General features: G+C 42.1%; 2 protein-coding genes across 5 annotated transcripts; both read right to left on the reverse strand.

Moving 5' to 3' along the window:
• Window positions 1-868: 868 nt before the first annotated feature.
• Window positions 869-14,465, reverse strand: LOC117765493 (nocturnin-like). Of its 4 annotated transcripts, none has more exons than XM_034592129.1 (6): window positions 14,329-14,465; window positions 9,362-9,662; window positions 3,866-4,008; window positions 3,601-3,775; window positions 1,844-2,175; window positions 869-1,768 (listed from the first exon to the last, which is right to left on the reverse strand). In XM_034592129.1, the coding sequence occupies exons 3-6, from the start codon at window positions 3,998-4,000 to the stop codon at window positions 1,247-1,249; spliced, it is 1,164 nt and encodes a 387-aa protein (XP_034448020.1). In that variant the 5' UTR covers window positions 4,001-4,008; window positions 9,362-9,662; window positions 14,329-14,465; the 3' UTR covers window positions 869-1,246. The 4 variants fall into 4 exon arrangements, with proteins under 4 accessions (XP_034448020.1, XP_034447952.1, XP_034447946.1 ...); XM_034592061.1 differs by having other exon boundaries at window positions 9,362-9,669; XM_034592055.1 differs by lacking the exons at window positions 9,362-9,662; window positions 14,329-14,465 and adding an exon at window positions 5,764-5,977.
• Window positions 11,172-14,217, reverse strand: ccdc175 (coiled-coil domain containing 175). The gene has a single exon (XM_034590976.1). The coding sequence runs from the start codon at window positions 13,931-13,933 to the stop codon at window positions 11,735-11,737; it is 2,199 nt and encodes a 732-aa protein (XP_034446867.1). The 5' UTR covers window positions 13,934-14,217; the 3' UTR covers window positions 11,172-11,734.
• Window positions 14,466-16,856: the final 2,391 nt, after the last annotated feature.

Raw genomic sequence — 16,856 nt, forward strand, 5'->3', positions numbered from 1 at the left:
AGGTCAAGGAAGTCCCACAAGTGGATGAGAAGCAACTGTTGTAATGTCATGGCAAGAAATGGGGCGAGAGGCCAACAGGAAAAACAGTTTCCTCACTGTGTCCCCTCGGTTAAATGAAGTCTGTGTACTGTAAGTTCCAGATGCCACACAGTGTGATGTCTCCACAGAGAGTAAATGAAAACAGGAACATCATTTGGTGAGCTCATACTGTGGAGGGAGAGAGATCTCACTGCCGTCTGTCTGCAGTCTAACAGACCTGATCACCATCTGCACTCTCACTTAACACAGTAACAAGTGGTCATCTCTGCAGTAATGTGAACAAATAAACATTTACACGAGTCAGATAGTTGCATGTGGGTCACAGCAGCTCTTCATGTTGAAGATTTCACTTGATTCTGATGTTTACAGTCCTGACAGGCATTTGCTCTTAATAGACACTGAACTACAATGAAAGGAGTGAGGCACCTTTAAAGGGCCAGTTCCCCCTAATAATAAAAAAAAAAAACTTTTATTAGAGCAGGGGGACATTTTTTATCGGGACTCGTTCTTTTCTGTTTATGTGCTTCTGTAATTCAGCGAATCAGTGAACCTGGATTTGTTTTTTTCCAGAAAGACCCTTTGCTTTTGTAATTTTCAAATTTGACATTATACATAGAATTTGTATATAAAATTATGTAATAGAAAAATATATATACACAATTATATATATAATTTCAATACACATTTTCTAAGACCCCTAGAGGTGGAAAAGTATTCTTCAGTCACTTAGGTGAATCAACACTTTAATTCTTAAACCACCTAAATAATGATCAAACCAATGAGAGAGTAGTCTGAGACGGTAACTATGAAATAATAAACAGTAATCAGAACCACAGCAGAAATACTTTATTCTCATCAACTCTGTAGCACATGGGCAGAGTGAAACACCTTTAATACAGTTTGATTTGAACAAAAGAGAAAACTCCTACTCGTCAGTTTCACTGTGTTTGAGTGAGCTGCTGTGGAAAACACAGTGTCAGAGTTTAGGGAGATGGCAGCATCACTGCAGCGTTATAATGTACAACCTCACTGTCATTACAATCTCAGACTTTTCCGCTTCCCACTCTGATTTCTCGGCCTCCTGTCTTCATCCTCATCGTTTCACTTACACGTGGCGCCTCGTCCGCGCCTGCTCGTGGAGCGAAACCAACCAGGAGCCAGTCTTGACTCGTCGTCCCTTCTCATGAGCAGATTCATCACTTCGCTCTCACTCTTCCTCCTTAAAGCTGAAGTCACAAACCAGAGAGAGATGGTCAGACGGATAGCTAAAGGATGGAAGCCTGTTTGGTCCAATCTGTTCCTCGGTGGGCATGTCCAACACAGCGTCCACTCTCAGTGCGTCCCGACTGTACCAGATGTAGTCCAGAGTGGTACAACATTCCCCTGTCGGCCGGATCTTCCACGTCGTGTACTCTGGCTCCGACAAACCGTCTTTGCTGAGTTTCTTATAGGCCGAGTCCAAACTGAGAGGTGATGTGATAAAACGTCTGTACACCTCCTCAGTTGGGACTGCGTTGAAGTCGCCACATATGAGCAGAGGAATGTCAGCGCTGAGGTCACCCGTGGGATCGCCGGCGTGTTTCTGGACCAGATTCTGGAGCTGTCGCAGGAGGTCGGAGCCCTGAGCACTGCGCAGCCACTCCCAGCCAGCGCGGGCTTTCAGGTGGGTCACTGCCACGCACACGCATCTCGCTGTGCTCCGACAACGAAGCATCGTCACTACGGCAACCTGTGGCAGAACATCAGTGTGTTAGAGGTGCCTTTTGAGAAGCTTTCTACAAAGAGAAAGTGGACTTTAACCCACCTGATTGGTTGGAATCCTCATGGCAGAGAGGCGTATGTTCATGCTGTCCAGCAGCTCGAATCGCGACTGGTCAAAGAACAGCGCGCAGCCATCCGGCCCGTTGTTGCCCTCCACATCCAAACAGGGCGACCATGGTTTGGGGCAGAAGCTGCTGCTATAACCCAGGCCGGTCAGAACCGGCTGGAAGGTGTCGTAGTAGTGGTCGACTTCCTGCAGACACAGGATATGAGGTCGGTAGGTGAGGATCTCCTCTAAGATGAGGTACTTCCTGCGGGACCAGCTGAGAGCCTCCAGGGGACACTGGACAAAACTGTCGAGTCCTTCACCCAGAGCTGAAGGATGGGAGAAAAAGAGAGAGGTCTGATTTCAGTTTGTAGTTTGACACAACGATGCTTCCTCAGCCCTGTTCAGACCTGGTGTTTAACATCTGTCCTGAGAGATCAGGTCACAAGTGGTCCGCGCTAAGCTCATCTGTTCACATCTGGCATTAAAATGCATCCTGTGTCTCCTGAGACCACTTGTGATCGGATTTCACTTCACCGCTTTAAATACAAATACACATGCACGTCATTTGTGTTCGCAAAGACCGAATGATTGTGTTTTTACACAGTCTGAGTTTACAGATGTGTGTCTGTTCGGAGAGGTGCTGAGTGAATCATTGAGCTGCACACAGCCCTCCTGTGGACTACAACTTAATATGCATCAATCATTGTGTGGTGGTCAGTGTCGATATCGTGTTCACAAACAAATCAAAGTATGCATTCTGACAAACATAAAAGTACATTTGAACTCAGAATGGATGTCAATACCAGGTCTAAAGAGGGTCATAGATACATTTGCAGGTCTGTGATCAGTTTGTCTCCTTATGGATTTTAGAAATGTTCATGCTGATAACACCTTTGTGTTTTAAGGCCAATTTATGGCCAATTTGACTTTTTGTTGGTAGTTTTTCCTCACTCTTGATGAGGGTTAAGGACAGAGGATGTCGCACCTTGTTAAGACTCATAAGACAAACTGTGATTTGTGAATATGGGCTATACAAATAAAATCTGATTGAGTGATTTATGTATTTATCACCTTGTAAAGTTGATGTGTCAGCCAGCAGTTTATTTACACACCAGCAGACACAGAGCATGTGTAGTATTTATTTGGAGTTGTATCTTCTGCCACCTGATGAATGTAAGATCAATATCCACTGTGATCTTTCATCTGTGTTGCTCTGAGAGAAATAATGTGGGTTCAATTTGTTTGATCTTGTCAGTTGTTCAGTTTTCTCCTCCTGCTAGCTTGGTGTTAGTCTGCAGCGTAACATGGAAGTGAACGTGTGGTTACATCTAGCTACTAATGCTAAGTTCTGTTCAACTCACTAACTTTGCTTTTTGAAGCTGTGTAGAAAGTGTTCAGTTCTTTTTCACTGAAAATAGCCTGCGACTGGAAAATGAGCGAAAAGCAGAAACCTATGAGCAACCACTTATATAAATTACTCATAGAAAGTTGATCTGTTGTTAATATAAAAACAAATTATTGCAGCTTTAACTTGCTTAAAAATGAATGGAAGCAAATGAAGGGAAAAAACAAAACATCCTGATATCTTCAACAATATGTTAAATTACCAGGAATGAGAAGGAGGACTGGTACAGTCTAATCACCATAACTCTGTCACATTCAAAATCATCCTTTTTGAATCCAATTTAAAATCTTTTATTTAATATATCAGAAATTACAGTCCAGTGTGATGTGATATCAAATCCATATACCTTGTGCCAGTATGTTCCACTGCATCACCCTAATGGGGCTGCTGGGGGCGCTGTTTCCCTCATTAAGGTAAATGAACTTCCTGTGGAGGCGAGGTGGTCGGTCCCTGAGGGCCTCCTCACACTGTCGGAGCAGCTCCACTGGATCCGGGGGACATACAGGGGACCCCCTCTGCTCCTGCAAACAGACAGGATGGGCATGTTAACTCATATTGATGTCATCTCTCTGTAAACTACACTGTGAACAGGAGAGAAGCGGAGGAGCCACCTGGCAGAAGTCTGGATCCAGGTTTGTGTTCGCAGGCTGTTGGGGGTCCAGCTGGGATGGAGGGAGGGGGAGAGGAGGGCTGCTGCTGATGGCGTGAGTCAGAGCGCTGTACAGCCGGGTGGCTCCTCCACCCATCGGACACACTGGAGAAAGGGAGAAAAACACATTTAGCATATGAGGATCTTAAAAAAAAAAGTCAAAAAAACATCTTTAAATTAAATAAGCACATCTGAATAGCAGCTGGTGCTGTTTTACAAATCCTCAGACAGTTCACTTAGTGTTCATCAACCTGCTCAGATTAGATTAGGGAGATACTTCCTACTAAACCGTCTCATCTGTCATCTTGAGCAAGAGCTATGACTGTTTTTTTCATGTCACGGGATGTCTTCATTACTTCTGCTGCGTGTCTCAGTATGATGACACGAGTGCAGCTCAGCTCGCCCTTTGCCCTCCTTTAAGAACATCCATCTACTCGCAGCTGAACTAAAACATGAATGCAGCCTCTTATGAAGAAGATCAGAATATCAACAGTCATAACCGACGTCACATCACAGGCCTGGCATTGACCTGTTATGTCTCCTTCCACTCTAGTCACACAGTTTAACCTGTCCTAACTGTTTTTTGGTTACGTGTGAACAAGCTATAAACACAACAGCAACTTATCATCACCTCATAAACTTATAAACAATGAATCTACACATGATCGTATAGTGTCTGATGTTTTTATCTGTCCTCTGTGTGAAGCACTTTGTAACGGCTGTTTCACTGAAACGTGCTATATAAATAAAGTTATTATTATCGTAGGAATAAAAAAGGGAAGTGTTCTGATAACCTGAATGATATATTTGTCATAAAGCGTGGTTAAAGGAAGTGAAAATCAATTGCTGGATCCGCCCCTTAATCCACATCCGCAACTAACTACATGGTGTTCATCCAAGGCACAGATTTTTGTGTTATAGAGACCTTTGGATCTCTGATGCTGTGTTTAAAGTGCTATATAAATAAAGTTGAAGTTGTTGGAAATTGTTTTTGTAGTTTTTGTGTAATCCGGCTAGCAAACCAACAAACCAACAAACCAACAAACAGACATGGGTGAGAACATGAGGTTACAAAAACATTTAAGTGGCGTCACCTGAAAATCAAAACCATGAGCTGGAAGATGCTTTAACACTGTAAAGGATAAATGCAGAGTTGGGATATATTCTGTGGCTTCATCTCTACTAACAACTTCTTTCACATTACACACTGTCATTTGATCCTTTGTTATTCTGAATATATGGATTACAGTGGCTTTAAGTGGCATGAATCAACTCAGTGTTTTCATTAGAGCAGCACCTAAGGGAGGCGAGTTTCACTTTTAAATTATAGGTTTGAAGGGGTCACACCATGATAATAATATGCACCCTCACGTGCACTATCTCTCTCTCACACACACACACACACACACACACACACACACACACACACACACAGATGCCATCTGTTCCTCTAGCTCAGTCATTCCCAAAGTGTGGGCCGCGTGTAAATTGTAAAATAGTGACTACCTTCTCCTCTGCTCCTCTGGACCAGAACTATATGACTTTAAAAGGAGCGACCATGTAGTGTTTGACCGTGTGTATGATCCTGTTCTGTGTGTGTGAGACAACAGGACAGTAGCCACCACTCGTTTCCACATATACCCCCCCCCCCCCCTGCTTTCTATGTATGATATGAAAGTTAATAATTTTGGCTCTATGTTCATTAATATGCGTGCCACCCTCAGTTCCACAGCATCATCACATATACAGTACCCTGCTGTCACGTCAGCACCTCCTTACAATGACCAGTCATGTACAACACATACTGTACCTCCAAACGCGCTCTCATCTACAGTGAAAGAAGGAACAGCTGCCTCTTACCTATAGTCTCCATCGATGTCCACAGCTACGTCTTCTCTGCTCTTCACTAAAAGGTCCCTAAAGCCTCTATTTAACAATACCTTCCACCTGACTGATAATCTATGTTACTGTCTGCTGATTACAGCTTCCTGCCTGAGCTCAACACGAGACAGTGACAGTGTGTTGTCTCTGAGTAAACACAGAAATCTGACGCGTTTTATGGGCGGCATTGCCGCCCATAAAACGAGAGAGAGAGAGAGAGAGAGAGAGAGAGAGAGAGAGAGAGAGAGAGAGAGATTAGGCAGCATAGACGTCATCAAGCCATATGGAGTATTACATGCTGGTGAGGCAGGGTGGGATACACTGCGCAATCCAAACCACTGCTCTTACACACATGCTCTCTCGCTCGCACGCTCTCTCGCTCGCTCACACACACTATTACTGATAGATTCCTGTTCAAAGGGAGTGTTTTCTCTCCACAGATACCGTGGACTGCTGAGTTTCTCTATAATTTTATAAGGTCTCAACCTTAATATGTGAAGTGTCTTGAGATAATGCATTTGTGATTTGGTGCTATATAAAACTGAATTGAGAACCATGACTCATTATTCTGACTTATCTGGAGGTTGATACACCTTTGCTAAAGTCTGAATGTAGAGCAAATTCCAGTTAATACATGTCATGTGTTACGTCAAAGGATAGGTACACTCGTGCATACATTTGCACAATGATTGTGTCACTGCACAAAGGTGCCTTGTGTATATGTCATGCAATATTAACTTCCTCAGTTGTAACGGCACTGTTTACAGCTCATCATTACGGTTACATCAGTGTGCACTGTTATTTTCCACATAGCACAATGTTCTTCTAAACTTCCAAACCCAAAAATGAGGTAATTGCTATTTCAGGCGACTTCAGACTTCCCCCCTTGTGCCACCATGAGGTTAACATTTGTGATTTTGACTGAATAGTCCCAACAACCTTGTTACCAGAGGATGACATTTTAACATTGTGGTGAACCCTCAACTGTCCATCTAGACAAAAATTGAATTGTTCAATATAATCTGTAGCTCAGGAGATGGAGCGGGTCGTCCACTAACCAGAAAGTCGATGGTTCGATACCAGTCTGCCGATTCCTGCCAAAGTGCCCTTGGGGAAGACACTCAACCTGAAAATTGCCCCTGATGGCTGTGGTGGCAGTGTAAGAGTGATGTATGACAGATAAAGGGCTTCATATAGTACATAGATGTACTATGTGTGGGTGAATGATAAAATTATATTGAAAAACACTGAGTGGTCATCAAGACTAGAAAAACTGTATAAATACAGAGCATTATCTTTGGATTATGATGAAATGCCTCCAAAAAGTATCAGCAAAGAGCATTTGTGGCTTAAACTGCATTTTAATAAAAGCTCTGTGAAACCTCCACCTGTTTCCCTAAGAATAGAAACAACTTCCTCTCTCTAGTGTATTTTGTGATAAAAACAGTTGCAATGTTTTACAAGCAGAGTCACATTACTCCTCTGTCTGGACCCCTTAATCCAACTCAATAGTGCCAAGAGCTAATGTTTTGATTTTCCACTGTGTTGCTTTGAAGTCAGTGTGTCAGCGCACACACACAGTGCCATTGTAAACTAGACGGGCGCTCAGAGAGCACCTACCTCCACCAAGGCTAATGCCCTATCTCGCCATGGTAAAAAGTGAAAATACATTTTAATCTGCCCATTTATCTGGATCTAAAAAAATGTGATGGATTCGTCTTTGGGTCACGTCCCTTCATTCCACAAAATTCCATGGAAATGGGTTGAGCAGTTTTTGACAGAAAAACAAATGACAGCCTCTAGATGTAATCTTTCACAAGAACCATGAGCAAATGATGCCCACACTGACTGAATGAGCATTCACTGATGTTTGTATGTGTACGTGCTGCCTCCTAGAGTTGCAGTGTAGCTCATCCTTTGGACAAGCTCTGGACCGGTGCATGAGTCGAGAGCTTCTATGAACTGTGTGTGTGGCCCAGGTATTACTAATGTTGTGGGGACTTACATCTGTTTACACAGTCACATTATAGGGAATTGTTTTCATTATGGGACAGTGGGCCCATAATGAAAATAATAAATCATACAGTCAATGTAATGTCCCCTGAAGTCATGGAGACACGACTCTATATGTGTGTATGTGTGCATCTGTGTATTTGAGAGAGAAAGTATAGGTCAGATTCAGATGTGTCACTGTATCCTTTGGTGGCATATTGACATTTCCATATTGAGGCAGCTGCCTCATTACATTACAGTGTGTGTGTGTGTGTGTGTGTGTGTGTGTGTGTGTGTGTGTGTGTGTGTGTGTGTGTGTGAGGCTGAAGGCTGTTTTCATCATGTTGGTTGCCTGTAAACTGAGAAAGCACTACTTCTGTAATATAACAATAATGTAATCTGTATAAAACTCAAATCAATATCTGAATTTTTTTTCCCTTTTTCAATCAAAAAGTCACAGACCAACACTGTCATACCTAGAACCACACTATTTAGCATGGGTGGGTAACACAAAATTAAATATGGCAATAAATAAGTTTGTCATATTTACATATATTACTTAGCAGTGATTTGAACTGTAAACAAGCCTTATTTAAAAACACCCCCCTCTCAAAATGACAACACCATGTGTGAACCGTTGCAGACGTGAAAGTGAATGTCTGGTACGTTGTGTCTAGTTTGTGGTGTTGAATTGCTCCTTACTCTCTGACCTTTAACACAGAAGCACTGCACTGCAAACTCTGTTTCAACACAACCTACGGTATAAAGGTGCTGTTTATGTCAAGATGGCCACTTGCTTAGATTAACAGACAGGAATGTCACATACACACATATGTGGTTTTACTACATGGACATTACAGAGGTTAGGAAAGTTCACAAGTTGCAACCTCTTTATTTTATTTTGCTTGAATGAAAAGTGGCATAAGTTTACAAGGAGAAATTGTGAGACAACATGTGAATCACTATAGTTACATGTAATCTATTTAGACACATAATGCACTCTTTAAGTGTTCTTTATATCAGAGCTGGACAATCTGACTCTAGTGGATTCCATTGGGGGAAAGGAATACATTTGGCAGAGATCTAGACAAAGGGACAGATTTATGAATTTCTATCACTCTTGCGGCAGCTCTATTGAGTATAATTCTAGTTTAAAGACTGATTGTCCTGACTCCTGAAAGGTAGATCCTCAGTGCTGCGTTTGGACTGTCTGGCTTTAAAGTATTACTGCTGAATTGTCTGATGATCGTTCTCAAAACCCTTCTCTCTGTGAAAGCTAAGTTAGCAGAATCGCATCGTTAAAATTCTGATTATCAAATTCTTTGGTAGTTATTTCTCTTAAGTATGACCTGTGTGGAACCAGTGAGGTCATAATTCAGAGAATTTGGTGTCTTTGAAAAAAAATGTCAGAAGTTAAGACTTGACTATGGACCATCCCTACATGACTTGTTTTAACTAAAAGCTGAGAGATCACTACAGATCAGTACAGTACAAGTGCAAATAACAGTATAGATTAAATTAGTAAAAATATACCAAACTACAAAGCAATAGATACTACAGCTTCCAGGTGGCATGGCAGTCTTACCTTGTTTACAGGAACAAACGGGTGGTTTCCCTTTGGCTACGCTCCTTCTGCTGCTTCCTTGTTTTTCAGGTCTTCTTTATCTGCCTTAATGTGACCGTGACAGCGTGTGAGACAGAAGCAGGGAGTGTAACTCGGCGTGCATGTGTCTCTGAGTGTTTTTGTTCTGAGCAAAGTGGGTGGTTGTTTGACCCTGTAACTGCCGGGCAAGGTCACAGACGAAAAACGAATCCTGTTCCCTTCTGCCACCTGCTGGTCGGAGCAGCGCAGGAACAGAATGTTTCATCACCACACTTCTCGCAGTCTGAAGTCTGAAAAGAGAAACAGATCGTTCACTGTCAGACACTGAATACAGCAAAATATCATGGCCACCGGAACAATACTGATGGATGTCAGGATTTTAATGTATATATAATATATATATATATATATATATTATATATACATACACTAATAATCTTCATTTAATAGATGCATTTTGAAAAAAATGTGCTTTGTTAATTACTGTGCTTTCAATGACACAAGTAATAAAAAGGGGCATATGAACAGATAAGTTGACAATTATATCACAGGAGAGACGCTGAATAAACTCCAATAAACATACTGTATATTTAGAGGATAGAGTAATACGAGTATATTTGACAAGCATCACAATAACAGCACAAGTAAAAACGCCATGTGGATTGTGAGTAATAACTTTTTAATTTCTTATAAAGAATCCAAGATATCCTCATAAAAAGCAATAAAGAAATGTAATTTCAATCACATATATATATATATATATATATATATGAAGAGAAACCAATAAGTCATTTCAAACACAACACTTCTGTCATTACACCTCATGTGTCTCATGTTAAAGGATTCCTCTGTTCTCACTATGCATAGTTAGATGTCGCTATGGCTACTATATAGATCTATAAGCTGTATCTGTCAAACACTGTGCATGAAATATAGCCACAAAGAGAAGGACTACATGTGTGTGTCATGATGTTATAAGACTTTGAAACAAGTCATGATGACAATAGTAACTTAAGATTAATACAAGTGTATTAATACTTATTATGTATAACTTGTATTAACCTGTATGCATTATTACTTCATACTAATGTTTCAGCTTATCAATTGCACAGAAAGTGAGCATTTTACTTTGACAGCAATGCTTCAAGGTGGATTTGTCACGAGAGAACCACAACACAAATATTTGACGTAAGGCCTCCGTTCAGGATTGAGTGCACTGAGATCAGTACTGACCTGAGTGTTTGTAGACGATCAGTTATCAGTTCCACGTTGGTCTGTGGTTTTATTTATGTTCATATTTGTATTGTTGAGGAAGAGCTACAATACAGACATTACAAATGATGCATGCCAACAAAACATTTCTCTTAGAAAAGATATTTAAGACGTAGCACATAGTATTTTAATGCATTTAAGACTTAAGGCCTAAGGACTGAGAAACTGAAGCAATTTGAAAGGGAGTCACTCATCATTAATTATATTATTTAACCTGTGATTTTCATACTGCGACATGTCAGAGTGTCTTTTGTGAAATATTTTTGTAGTTCCACTACAGACCCATCTAAGTGGCCAAATAGTTAAATCCTGAACCACAATGTCGACAGCTTGAAACTTGAACCCCTGCTGCCCACGGCCCAACCCCCCCCTTTACTCTCTCTAAACCGTATCAGCAGTCAATGAAGGCAAAATGCCAAAAGAGAAAAAAAGTAAGTTGCCATTATAAAAAAAAACTGAATATGGTATTTATTTAAAGCGTGTTAGTGATGGCTCCAGCTGTTAAAACAATGAAGCCACTTTGCCGCTCTGTGTATGTTTGCCATACGAGCATGCTGCTGACACATCCCAAAAATCTGTATGTGGTTGACTTATCTTGAGAGAGAAGCAATTATCTTAGCAGCTTCACACTTGGCATGTGTATTGTGAAGGACCCAGGAAGATGCAGTTGACCAGCGCTCTGTAGCAGACTGGGACTGTATGACTGTTACGTTGTTGATCGCTTCCACAACAACGGCAAAGACAACCGATCCTCCAGTTCAGGGTTCTGTGTACCAAGCTTCACCAAATCTGAACAGCTTCAGGCCTCTATGGACTGAGTCCTTTAGCCGGTCTTTACTTCCTGTGTCTCCATACTACAGGTCACTTAAATGTTTCACAGGCAACAGGCCAAGCAAACAACCCAACAGCCAACTGGCAGGTTCAGAGTGGGCATTGCACTATTTAACAATACATTTAACAGATGTCTGTATGTTCTTGTTGCTTTGATCTTTAATAAGTTTTTACTTTAGTTTACAGGTGATCTGAATTCATGTGGACACTTTACAGTATTTGTGACAGAACTTGTGTCAACTCAGATATGTTTTATGTTTTATCTCCCAGTCTCTTGCTGAATTCTAGCATTTTCTGGTGTAGGAGTGTGTTGACATGTCCTAACTGCTGTCTCCTAGTCTTCAGATGGTTCAGCAGAGTGTTCATACACACCAGCAGAACACCATCACTCCTCTGACAGTCCTCTGTTACCAATATGTCTTCCCTCCATGCTTCCTGTAACGTCTCAAACAAGGCCTGCGTGTCCCGGTTGAACTTGTGAACCTCCTGCCAGTATCTGTCTTTGTTCCACCTGACTCTGTTCACGTCCTCCGTCATCTGTATGATGCAGAGATGCAGCCTGCTGTTCTCCACGCTGACCTGCTCCAGTTTCACACTGGTGTCATAGATGCTCAGTTCCACAGCTCTCAGCTCTGAGGCCTGTCTGGCGAGCACATCCATGTGACGGGCTCGCGTTTCCTCCAGCTCCGCCTTCATCTCCTCTTTGGGCTGAAGCAGAGAGCTGGTTTTCTCCTTCAGCACCTGAACGGACAGCTCCAGCTCAGCCCTCCTCCGCCTCAGCTCGGAGATCAGCGTTTTCAGCCTCTGGTGGCGGCTTTGCTCCTCATTCCACCTGGCCTCCACCTCCTTCAGCATCTCCTCTTTCTCCTCCACCACCCTCTGCTTCTCCTCGTTGCTCCGTGTGATGCCCTCAGTCTCTGCGGTGCACTGCTCAATCTCCTGATGGAGTTGGATCTCTATTTGTCTGTATTCCGCTGCACACTCGGTCACATGGTTCATTAGCAGGTCGGCATCTGTGCTCTTGGGCTGGCGCTGCTGGAGCGCGGCCTCCTCTTGGCGCAGCTCCTCGTAGCGCCTCCTTGTGCTGGTGATGCCAGAGGTTATTTTCGCCATGTGTTCCTCCTGCTCCCTTTTCGCCTCCTCCAGAAGTCTCCTCAGCCTGTTCCTCTCCTCCTCGTGGTGGCGGATGGTCTTCTTTTCTGTATCCACGTTACCGCACAGCTCCTCCTGATTCCTCTCGAACATGCGCTTGTTGATCGTGTCAGCCTGCAGAAGTTCTCTGATCTGCTTGTCCATCTCTCTGATCTCCTTGTTGTGTTTGACTACGGAGGCAACGCGTTCCTCCAGCTGCAGGCCGGACCGCTCCAGCTGCTGTGATGCACAGGAGTGCTCGGCCCTCGCGTTGCTCTCTTCATCATGCTGCTGCTTGAATATCTCATGGATATGAGCCAGGTGGTCCTGACAGAGAAACTTTGATGCTTGACCCTCCTCTATTTTGCTCTCCACTGCAGTGATTCTCTCTTTTAGATTCTGAATGGCAAGGCGGAACACTTCTCCTGAGTCACACAACTCCTTCTTCAGAGTTTCTCTCTGTTGCCTCAGGTCTTGACGCCTTTGAGTCTCACCGTCCAGCTGTTTCTCAAACTGGCACCGAGATTCTGTCAGTCTTTGTAGGTTGCCCTCTATCTTGGCCGAATCGGTCACGAGCTCTTCCAGGCGGCCACGGCTCTCTTGTTTCTTGCCATTTACTCTCCCCAGCTCTCTTCTGCTCCTCCTGATCACTTGTTTCTGCTGCTTGATTTTCTCGTCCATCTGATTCTCGTCACCGGACAGGCTGCGTTTTCTCACAGTGAAGGCTTCTCTCTCCAGCACCATGTTTTGCTCCAGTGACATTTTGTCCTGTTTGACAGCAGCGATGCGGACCTTCAGCTCCTCTATCTGCCCCAGTGTCTGGTCGAGTTGCATTTGCAAGCTGTATTTTAGGGAGATTTGATCATTCAGAACAGCGACGACCTCTTCATGCTGGGCCTTCTCTAGTTCTCTGTGAGGGTGCAATGCTTCATTTTGGCTCAGGAGGACTCCCTGCCTATTCTCAGTAGCTTCTCGCAGCCCAGACACTGTGTTTAGCTCTTTGTGCAGCAGCTCCATCTCCTCAGCATTGGAGGCTCGGGCTGCTGCCACGTCAGCCTTGATTTCCTGGCTCATTCGATCACGTATGTTGTTTATTTGGAGTCGTAGCTTGCTGTTTTCTATGGTTTCCACTTCTAAATGTTCGTGGGCAGCACGTCGGTCTGACTCCAGGTCGGTGACAGCAGCCTTCAGCTCTGCCAGATGGAGGCTGGCCTCAGGTGCGAATGGGACTCCCTCCTCTTTCAGCACATTGTCCAGCTCCTTTAAGTGTTCGAGGGCAACCATGACGGCGGGGAAGTCCGGCACCAAGCAAGACGCCATTGTTTTTGACGCAAGTGTTTACTTCAGGTCTCTGTTTGTCTTCTAGCTGAAGAAGTAGCTGCTTTAAATTTCTGTTTCCGCTACGTACCTTGTGAGTGCGGTCGCCTTGGCAACAGCTGCCTCAGCACGGCGTAGAAGAAGAAAGAAGCTACGGCGAGTCCACGAGGACATGATGTTGTTAGCAGCGGCTAACCGCGTGAGCTAACCGTGAAACCGAGCTACCAGCAAGAAACTAAAACCGAAGTGTCGGAAACAGACACAACACCGTGACCACAGAGTCTGAAGAGTAAACGAGCACAGTCCTACAATAGCGCATGTCCCTGTCAAATGTCCTGGTAAACTTCGCGTTATCCAGGTTGAGTGCTGAACAACATGTTAATGATCGTGGTGCTTACCTTTAAAGTGTAGCAATGGCCGAGCAGACGTTTAGAATCACTTCCCCAGCACTGAGAGCTGGAGTCAGGGGAACCTGGTGTAACAACTAACACTGCGGTTAGCAGAGCTCACACCAGCGCTGTTGCCAGATTGGACGATTTCAAGCATATCAGTCGAAACGGTGGATTCCAGATGTTCGTGGATCGTTGTTTAGTTTCATATGTTGTCTTGAGCCTCAGTCAGAGCCGCGGAGAAAGTGAACCATACAATAATAACACGGGTATCCCTTCTGCTTTATGGAAGCCACGATGTGTGGACGTCATGTTACATCCTTAACGACATACTGGAAACGAAGATGGAATAATTTTACATGTACTAATGTGGATACGTGTTAAACTGGCACACATTTAAAACACTGCATAGAGACCAGTGGTGTTGTGAAAACCAAGATGTAATGCCTGTCTATTCGTTGTGTTACAGTACGGGTGCTTGGAGAGGCCAAAAAGGACCTGGTGAGAAAAAGTAGTTCAGAGTAATTTATTATAATATTATAATCAGGGGCTATAGAAAGATATATGACCATTCACCATTGAAATTCCTTGTTCAGGCCAAAGTCTTGGCTACCTCAAAATTATTTTGAAAATAAAAACTCTTAACAATTTCCACAATTGTTACATTTTAAACCCGGGGTGCATCGAAAACTAAATTTCCAAACTCCTTTTCAAATGTTCAATACATATAATATTATTAATACTGAACGGCCACAATTGTCACAGTCACTGTTACTCATCTGTTACAAGCCAAGCGACTATAGGGACAAGACATGCGCACATGTGTAACTATTGAGCCTCTGGTCTGGGGAAGGTCTGAAGTTATGTGATGCTGTTGTTGTCTTCCTGCCTCAATTTACCACGTTTAACCTGCCAACATAAAGGTTGCCTGTATTAGGATAATAAAGAACATTCCTATGATAAATCTCTCACTGATTTGCCTCAATAATAAAGGCTGTTATCAGCTGCAAAGGGTTTATGAATGTTACCGTGCTTCAAGAAAAATAAATGTAATCTAAATACGCAATTGTTGACCACAGAAATATGAGCCGCTTCTTGTTTTATTGGTAACAAGAAGTGAACATATTGTTTCTCAAAGGAAAAAGTAGCAATGACACAGTGTCTTTTGGTCTGATTCCATGCAGTCAGCATTATCAGACTATTAGCATCATGTATTACTTCTATCAGCATCATCTGTTACTACTCACTAGATCAAAGTGTCCTTTGGGTGTGGACATGTTTCCTTGACTTTTTATACTTGGGTTTCAAGAACCTGTTCTTTTTTTGTTGCTCTCACCCTTAGTTTTTGTGATTGAAGTTGACTCTTTGACTTTACCTATAAATATATCCTGTGCAAAGGAATAGTGCACAGCAAAAAATAAGGAAAGCACACACTTACAACTCTCATATTATAGTTAACTTATAATAAAATTGTATTAAGGTCCTCGTCAATACACGATTTTAGTTTTCCCCAGTGCTTTATGCGTTTTGGATAGTGCGGATATACACAGATAAACAGCAAGAGAAGAAAGAAAGAGTCGGCAAACTCAAAGGCCAGAGGCCTGCTATTGTCAGCTGTATTTGTTCTTTCAGTATTTGTTTTACAATACAGTTTTGTGTTTTTTCAGACACTATCTAGTTCAGTCTATAGACAGCAGCAGTGAATCCATTGTAACCACAAACATCAGACTGCACAACAGTATCATCGGCTCTAGCACTTCTAGACCTTTTTGCATTGACTTTGCATTGAGCATTAATTTTTGACTTTAAAGAAAAGGAGTTAATGTATAATTTTCAATATATGTTTTGTTAATAAAGTTTAAGATATTTAAATTTGTACCCACTTTCATAACTGAGTACTGTTTTGTTCTGTTATGTCATATTATCCAATATCTTAACACTCAATATTCAGACATGTATATTATATAATTATTAATATGAGGACATTATGGATGATTCATACTGTCAATTCAGCCAATTTTTACTTTAAAACTTTTGAAAGTTGTATAGTAAAAATGAAGGGAAGAACATAGTCTGAGTCATCTTGAACAGGAAATGATATTCAAGTCACCTACAAAGGACTTTTCAGTCCAATATCAAGAAATGTTTTTATAATGCAATACATAATCCTTTATTAGTTGCAAAAATGGGGAAATTTGCTGTGTTACCGCAATGAAGAGAAGAGTGAGGATAAAAACACCAGTAAAGTAATAAATTGTAAACATGGAACACAAGAAAAACAAGTAAAAATGTATTTAAAAAATATGATATATATATATATATATATATATATATATAGTGATATATACATGATGCATATATATATGTGTGTGTGTCAGGTGTGTGTTTGTGTATAATGTACTTCAAGTTTAATTTCACTTCAAATTTGTCAAAAAATACTGTAACAAATTATTATAGTAATAACAGTATTTGTAATAGTAATAATAGTAAAATGGAATTAGTAGTTATCATAATATTTATAGTTACAAAAGGGTTAG

The sequence above is a fragment of the Hippoglossus hippoglossus genome, chromosome 1, assembly GCF_009819705.1.
Source record: "Hippoglossus hippoglossus isolate fHipHip1 chromosome 1, fHipHip1.pri, whole genome shotgun sequence".
Lineage (NCBI taxonomy): Eukaryota > Metazoa > Chordata > Actinopteri > Pleuronectiformes > Pleuronectidae > Hippoglossus > Hippoglossus hippoglossus.